At 55.7% G+C, this 8204-nt stretch overlaps 1 protein-coding gene across 3 annotated transcripts; it reads right to left on the bottom strand.

The window, feature by feature from the left end:
* Nucleotides 1-115: 115 nt before the first annotated feature.
* LOC133230710 (interferon-inducible GTPase 5-like) lies at nt 116-8136 on the bottom strand. 3 transcript variants are annotated; one of them, XM_061388534.1, is made up of 3 exons: nt 7507-7705; nt 4337-4983; nt 116-2670 (listed from the first exon to the last, which is right to left on the bottom strand). In XM_061388534.1, the coding sequence occupies exons 1-3, from the start codon at nt 7644-7646 to the stop codon at nt 2015-2017; spliced, it is 1443 nt and encodes a 480-aa protein (XP_061244518.1). In that variant the 5' UTR covers nt 7647-7705; the 3' UTR covers nt 116-2014. The 3 variants fall into 3 exon arrangements, with proteins under 3 accessions (XP_061244518.1, XP_061244519.1, XP_061244520.1); XM_061388535.1 differs by lacking the exon at nt 7507-7705 and adding an exon at nt 7770-8136 and having other exon boundaries at nt 117-2670; XM_061388536.1 differs by lacking the exon at nt 7507-7705 and adding an exon at nt 5784-7473 and having other exon boundaries at nt 117-2670.
* Between the last annotated feature and the right edge of the window lie 68 nt (nt 8137-8204).

Below are 8204 nucleotides of genomic sequence, written 5' to 3'. Positions count from 1 at the left end.
CCCAGCATGCTGTCCTGACAAGCCCCGAAATTTCTGGTCCCAGCCCTTGGGGACAGAGGAGCCGTGGCCTCCCATTGAACTTCCTGTGGGGACACGTCCACTGAAATCAGAGTTGTCAGCAGATAAAGACAAGTCTGCTGAGGAGGAAGCCTCCGTAGAGAGGGGCTTTCTGTTTTGTGAGGTGCCGTCAAGCCTCCTGTCTGTCATGGAGAAGAACGTGCAGGCCCTCGCGTTTCATCTGTTCTCTTAAAGATGGTGCCAGCCTTTGGTGATACGGCCTAGCTAAGCGCAGTGCCTAATTCAGTACGTTAAAAAGTAGGACAGGTCCCTAGTTAAATACCATACAGAGTCACTCAGTGTCCACGAGGGATTGGTCCCAGGACCCTTGCAGATCCCCAAATCGTGGCGGCTCAAGTCCCTTAGGTTAGATAGCACGGCGTGTTCTTATAACCTACACACGTGCTCCCGTCTACCTAAGTCGTCTTCTAGACTGCTTAAAGCACCTAATCCACTGTCAATGCTATAAATGTAAATACAATGTAAATTGTATGTAAATAGTTGCCAGCCCTTGGTAAAGTCAAGTTTTGCTTTTTGAACTTTCTGGGTTTTTGTTGTTTTTTTTTTTTTTTTTAATATTTTCAAGAGTGGTTGAATCCGCACACGTGGAACCCTCCAGTACAGAGGGCCAACTGCCCTTCCCCTTAGTCAAAACAGGCGCTACCCTTGTCAAACGCTCATACATTATTAACTGTTAGACATGATGGCTTCCCCTGTGTACCTCAACTACTCTTTGAAAAATGGTCCCTCCCTTCAAAGCCAGAACCTAACCCTCAATTAAATACACCATTCAGTTCATTATAGTACCTGCCCTCCCCTACTCAGTTAAATACAGCACACCATCCTAGTTCAGTGTTTCCCAAAATACGTCTCCGAATTGGTCTGGTCACCACACCCTAATCCCAAACTAGTCCTGACCCTCCAATGATGCCACTCCACCTTTGAGTAAAGCGCTTGGTTCCAGTCTAAGTGGCTTGAGCCAGCCCGCCCCCCGTGCCACTTTGGTCTCCCTGGCTTCCCCTTGCTCTGGGGGATAGCCTGTACACAGTCCTGGTGTGCAGGTCATGGCGGCCCCGGGGGCACTGGCCTCTGGAGGAAAAGGTACAGCTGAAGAGGGTGAATTAAAGTGATAGTCGCTCAGTCATGTCCGACCCTTTGCAGCCCCATGGGCTGTAGCCCGCCAGGCTCCTCTGTCCATGGAACTCTCCAGGCAAGAATACTGGAGTAGGTTGCCATGCCCTTCTTCAGAGGATCTTCCCACCCCGACCCAGGGATCAAACCCGGGTCTCCTGAACTGCAGGCGGATTCTTTACCATCTGAGCCACCTGGGAAGCCTGAAGAAGGTAGGGGAACAGGGAAGAAAGCAAACTTCTGGCCTCAGAGCAGGCCTGGCCGAAAGTGGGGAATCTGCAGATTCAGAGCAAGTCTGACTGGAAGCCGCAGACTCAGAGCAGGTCTAGCCAGAAGTCTAAGAGTTACGAGGCCCAGGGCAGGCTCTGGCCCTGCCACACACTGCCTAAGACCTTAAGCAGGATCTCCCTTTGTGACCCCCAAGATTACTGAGAACTGTTCACTGCCCTCTTACAGAAATGCTTCTGAACCCTTTGCCTTATCCCGTCCCCCTACCCTGACCTGCGTGGTGGACACCCTCCTGACTGCCCTCCCCAGCCAGGCAACTGGCTTTTCCCTGCCTTGTCACAACTTAGCATGCCCGTGTCTGTGCCCTCCCCGCGATTCCCATGGGACTGCTGGTTGATGCGGGGTTCACCAGAAGAGGGAAAGTAGGGGCCATGGCCAGAGAAGGCACAAGACCCAGGGCGCAAAAGCATGAGACAGCACACGGCTCAGTCCAGGACAGTTAGGAGCTAGAGTTTCTTCCTTCCCCTCCCCCAACACCCCCCCAGCCTGAGCACAGAGCCTGCAGGCTCCCAGCCCCTCGCTGCCACCTCTGGCTGGCCTAGGCGCTGGGCTGGGACCACTGACCATCTGGGAGCCTGCGGTCGGGGTTGTCAAGGGAGGCCTGACCCAGCACGCTCTGGGCATCACTGACAGCCACGTCCAGGGAGGTGCGGAGCATCCGGTAGACGGTGGCGAAAGACAGGCCACAGGAGGCCAGGGAGCCCAGGATGGGCACGTTGAGGAGCTTCTGACTGAAGGCCGAGGCATCCCCGGAGGCCTGACCCAGCAGCTCTGCCACCAGCGCCTCGGTGACCTTGGTCTTCGGGCCCTGGAGCACCTGCAGGATCTTGTGCAAGGGCTGGCCTGTCTGCTCTGCCAGCCTGACGAGGGATCCCCCATCCAGGCCGAAGCTGTGGCGGTAGCCCTCCAGGGCCCGGGTGAGCATGTACAGGTCACACGCCACCTCCGGCAGGCCTGGTACGGGCCTTGGGTTGGCCCCGCAGGCCACTGTGGCCACAAGCCAGGTGTGCTGCCTCAGCGAGGCCGCCTTCCGCTCCAGTGTGGGCTTGGAGACGTTGGGCAGGGCCACCAGGAATGCATGCCGCTTGTGACTCTCAAGGTCCCTCACCATCGACTCCTCCAGCAGGTGGAAGTCGTACTTGCCCAGCTCGAACATGGACAGCAGGAAGACCTTGGGGTCCCTGAGTCCCTGTGCTGCAGGAGACAAGGGCACCTTGGGTGAGTTTCCCCACTGAGCAGACCCAGGTGTCCTGACAGCTGCCTGTGTGTGTGTGGGGGGGGTAGGGTGGGGGAGGGAGGGGGGGTGATAAGCTGTGTCTACATAGCACGTGGCTTAAGAGCATCAGCCCTGGAGCCAGGCTGCTTGAGTTCAGATCCCAGCTGCTAAGTCGCTTCAGTCATGTCTGACTCTGTGCGACCCCATAGACGGCAGGCCACCAGGCTCCCCCAATCCCTGGGATTCTCCAGGCAAGAATACTGGAGTGGGTTGCCATTTCCTTCTCCAGTGCGTGAAAGTGAAAAGTGAAAGTGAAGTCGCTCACTTGTGTCTGACTCTTAGCGACCCCATGGACTGCAGCCCACCAGGCTCCTCCGTCCATGGGATTTTCCAGGCAAGAGTACTGGAGTCGGGTGCCATTGCCTTCTCTGTCAGATCCCAGCCTCCCTCCTATTTGCTGTGTGGCCTCAGGCTAGTTACCACACCTACCTCTCTGGGCTTCCAGGCTCCTCCGTCCATGGGATTTTCCAGGCAAGAGTACTGGAGTCGGGTGCCATTGCCTTCTCTGTCAGATCCCAGCCTCCCTCCTATTTGCTGTGTGGCCTCAGGCTAGTTACCACACCTACCTCTCTGGGCTTCCCTGTAAGTAAATAAGTAAGTGAAGCTGCTCAGTTGTGTCCGACTCTTTGCGACCCCATGGACTGTAGCCTAACAGGCTCCTCTGTCCATGGGATTTTCCAGGCAATAGTACTGGAGTGGATTGCCATTTCCTTCTCCAGCGGATCTTTCCGACCCAGGGATCAAACCCAGGTCTCCCACATTGTAGACAGACGCTTTACTGTCTGAGCCACCAGGGAAGTCCATGTACTTATCTGTAAAACAAGAGGATGGGTGTACCTTCCTCCTAGGGATGTCACGCTGGTGAAATGAGCTGTGAACATGGTGCCTGGCCTCTGGTGAGCCCCCAAGAAGTGTTAGCTGCCCCCCGGGCCCCGGCCCAGAGGTGTGTCAGCATGGCCGTGGGTGCATAGCATTTGCATTGGCCAATGGGACTTCCTGGGTGGCCCTAGTGGTAAAGAACCGGCCTGCCAATGCAGGAGATTTAGTAAGAGACTGAGGGTTCGATCCCTGGGTTGGGAAGATCTCCTGGAGGAGGGCATGGCAACCCATGCCAAGACTCTTGCCTGGAGAAGCCCCATGGACAGAGGAGCCAGGCAAGCTACAGTCCATGGGGTTGCAAAGAGTCAGACACGACTGAGCGACTTAGCACGCACACACCCTTTCTTTTCTTTAATGCAAGTGACTGGTCTCTATCATCTGTGACTGAAATGGCAGCTGTAAGCGGCATTTCACCAACAGGGACCACATAACTGGGTGGCCTTAACCCCACCTTGGGCCTCAGTGGGAAGATGCAGGGGAACTGGGGTAATCCCTCAAGAATCAAGCCCCCCCCCAATCAATGAATAAATAAAATAATTAAAAATAAGATAGGAATTTCCAGGCAGTCCAGTGGTTAGGACTCAATGCTTTCGCTGCCAAGGGCCGGAGTTCAATCCCTGTTCAGGGAACTAAGATCCTGCAAGCCACATTGTGCGTCCAAAATAAATAAATAAATAACCCAGCCCCCCAGAGCCTGCCCCTCACCCTCCAGCCGCTGCGCACAGTCGTCCCGGATCTGGTTGAGCACCCTCTCCTCCGAGAAGGAGCTGGGGCGGCGGCTGCGGGAGGCCGCGATGTCCACGTCCACCTTGGAGCGGACGCAGTAGAAATGCTTGCCCCGCCTCAGGATCTCGAGAGCCAGCTCAGCGAGGTCGGTGGTGAAGCTCTCGGAGGTAATGATGAGGAAGAAGTCATACCGGAAGAGCTGCACCCGCTGGAAGTATTTGTCAGCCCGGAAGGCGGGGGTGCCGACGCCCGGCAGGTCCCAGAAGACGACGCTGGGGTACTTGGGATGTGGGTACGGTGTGGGGTCCACGGTCATTTCCACCACGCCCGTGCAGGCCGAGTTGGGGTCCTCATCCCCCAGCCCCCGGATAGCATTGACGAAGGTGGACTTGCCTGAGCCCATCCCCCCGGTGACGCCGACGTCCAGCCGGACGTTCTCCAGAGAATGAAGCGTAGATTGTAACTTGGCGGCGACTGCTGGCAGATCCCCCGCCTCAAAGGCCTCCTTCAGGGCCCTGGTGTCCTTTGAGAGCTCCAGGATCTTGCATTGGCTGAGGCATGATTGGAAGACCTCGCTGGCCATCGGCTGCCGGACCCCCAGTTCTCCGTCTTCAGGACTTGATGACCTTGGACAGGGAAGGGAAAGGAGTGTTTTCACTCTGAGTTGCCCTATCTTCTCTACATCCCTCAGCTTTCCCAGAGTATTTGTGGCATCACCAGTAATAGCGCTGAGGGTGTTACAAGATGCCAAGTCTGGTGCTAAGCACTTTATTTTAATTCACATTTACTCATCACCGCCAGCTTCTCCTGAAGTATCCTCAAATACTACAAATCCTCAAACCAGCTGGAGAAGAAATTTCCCTCCCTTCTTATCCACATTTGGCATTGAGAAAATAAATGAGGCCCAAGGTCCTCCCCTGGCGAAGGAAATGGCAACCCATTCAGTACTCTTGCCTGGAAAATTCCATGGACAGAGGAGCCTGGTAGGCTACAGTCCATGGGGTCGCAAAGAGTCGGATACGACTGAGCAACTTCACTTCAAGGTCCTCCAGCTAATGCGTGGGAAAACTGGGAATGGGGCTAAGGTCTTCTGGCCCTAGAATTCAAAGTCTTAACTTTGAGGAAGGGGGCAGGGGTTTTACCACGCGCCCAGCACCAGGATTAAGAGCTGGAACCTTCATCACTGGTAGTCATAGCTCGGGTTTATTTGAGGTTTACTAGGGGCCAGCCACTCTTCTAACCACACGCATGATTTTGTCAAGTCCATATGATGGGTGGGGCAGCCATGCTCACATCCTGGGATTGTGTGACTGTGTCTGGTCCCAGCCGTGCCAGGGATTTGCAGAGGTGACACCAGCCAAGTCACAGCCCCTCCGGGGCTTTTATTTTCCCCTCCGTGAAGGGTGGGGGGCGCCAGTTTCCTCACCTGTGGATTGGAAAGATGACTCCTCAGAACCCTCCAAGCCCTACTGTTTTAGGAAGACTCGGGGTCTTACTGCTGACGAGATTCAGGCAGAGGCCAGCTTGGGAAGGGCGTGGAGCATCCGGCTGCACTTGATCGTTATCTGTGGGTAGCTGTGGAAGGGTTCTGAGCAGGGAAGGGAAAAGTCCACTGGGGACGTTACCAAGAGCCCTCCTGGGAAGTCCTTGGTGGTCCAGTGGTTAGGATACCACGCTTTCACTGCCGAGGGCCCAGGTTCGATCCCTGGTTGGGGAACTAAGATCCCATAAGTCTCGTGGTGAAGCCAGTAATTTTTTCCAAAGAGCCCTCCATGACCTTAAGGTGCAGGAGACTGGGGCCTGGGAGACAAGGGGAGGGGTGGGGGCAGGACCTGGGTGGGCAGGGCCAAGAGCTGGAACAGGGGCTGGGGGTGGAGATGGGGGAAGGGAGAGACAGAGGCAGAAGGGACAGGACAGAATGAGGCCACCAGTTGGAAGCAGGGGACAGTGGTCACCTAGGCTCTCTCTTTTAGCCTCAGGCCCATTGTATTGAGAGCATGCCCAACCTTTCCATCCCAGCCACTTGGGGCCAGTGAGTCCGAGGGTCCTCAGGTATAGGGATGTGGGCTGTGCCTTTTGAGAATGGATTTGAAAGAGACCATCTTTCTTATGCATCTGAGAAATGCCTACCATGGGGATTTCCCCTTGGGCATCTGGAATATCCCTACCATGATCCTTTGTACCCTCTTTGGTGCAGAAAGGTCCATGTGAACCCCAAATAGTCCTCGCAGAGCCAATGGGAGGCCTTCTGGGGAGACAGGAATCTTTTTTGCAAAGCAGAGAGTTCTTCAACAGAGAAATTTTAACACCCCAGGTAAAAGTGGACCCTCTTAGTCCATTTCCCAGAGTCAGGGGTGATTTGAGGCCCCTAGATGGGGCGAGAGGAGCTTCCCAGGTGGCGCAATGGTAAAGACTCTGCCTACTAATGCTGGAGACGCAGGAGATGTGGGTTCGATCCCTGGGTCAGGAAAATGCCCTGGAGTAGGAAATGGCAACCCGCTCCAGTATTCTTGTCTGGAAAATTCCATGAACAGAGGAGCCTGGCGGGCTGCAGTCCATGGGGTCGCAAAGCATCATATATGACTGAGCACGCATGCACATACACATATGTACAATGAGGCTAGAACCATCATCAGGTCCTGGAACAGCTCAGGGAGTGTTAGTGAGGCCATCTCCACTGCACCAGAACCACCCTGTGAATTCCTCAAATCCCACCCTTCCTTGGACCCTCGTCCCAGTCCACGGATGCTCTTGGGGCAGCCCCTGTCCTGTCCAAGTGCCCCAGTCTGGTGATTCCTTTTTAAACATGCGTGACCCTCGACTCAGCATGTGAGTTTTGGTTTGAGCAGATAAGGGTGTCAGATTCACTTCTGTATCCAGCTGGAGAGCCCAGCACAGAGCCGAGGGGCTGTGGCAAGCAGTTGAGGTCCCAGGGCCGCCTCACTGTGTTATACACCCCATGTCTTTTGAAACCTCGTGCAGCTTCAGAAATCCCAACAGGTGCCCTGTCAGACCCACGGCCTTACAGCACCATCCCCAAAATTTGTTCCCAGCCATGAAGCTAGGCACACACAGACCTGGAATCCCAGTCTCAGCCAATCACTCACAATCTTAGACCCACCCGCAGCATCCAAATCACCAAGGCTTACCAAGATCCCTCCCAGTCAGGCACACCAGCAAGCTCATTCCCGCACGCATCCACATGCAGACACGCTGGCCATCTTTCTGAAATGAGGTTTGTTCCAGGGGGCTGGTACCGTCCCCGCCTCCTTTCTCCGTGGATGCTCATAGACGCGCCCACCCACCCCCGCTCTCATTCTGTGTCCCCAGGTTCTGCACAGAGGCCAGTCCAGTGGCCACCTGGCTGCACCCTCCCTGCTCCCCACACCTCCCCCACCCCCCCATCACTCACAGGCAGCAGAGCTGGCTCAGGATGTCCCATCTCCCTGGCATCTGTTTCACTCAGTTGGTTGCTAGGCACTATTGTGCCCAGCCTGAGTACCAATTGGCTGCCCCTCCCCCACCAGAGCAGACCTTTGGAGTTCTCAGAAAGGGACACGAGAATGCAGGCCCCAGGGCCCATTCAGCCACACACCTACGTTGACAGTGGGCTCCTGGCTTGGCTCCAGGCCAGGCTGTCCTGTTGCCCCCAACACCCCCCCTCCACCCGCCATGGCCACTTGGGGATCAGGGGAGAGAGAGGCTTTTTTTTTTTTTTTAAGAGTCCTGCCCACCCGCATCCACACCTTGAACCTCTGGCTCCCAAGATAAATTCCTATCCTCAGTTAGGGACTTGGCCCTGGGCCTCCCTCCACCCGCCTCCCTCAGCCCGCCCCACCCCGTCCCC

The sequence above is a fragment of the Bos javanicus genome, chromosome 18 (assembly GCF_032452875.1).
Source record: "Bos javanicus breed banteng chromosome 18, ARS-OSU_banteng_1.0, whole genome shotgun sequence".
Classification (NCBI taxonomy): Eukaryota; Metazoa; Chordata; class Mammalia; order Artiodactyla; family Bovidae; genus Bos; species Bos javanicus.
This window is presented reverse-complemented; position numbering and strand designations above follow the sequence as displayed.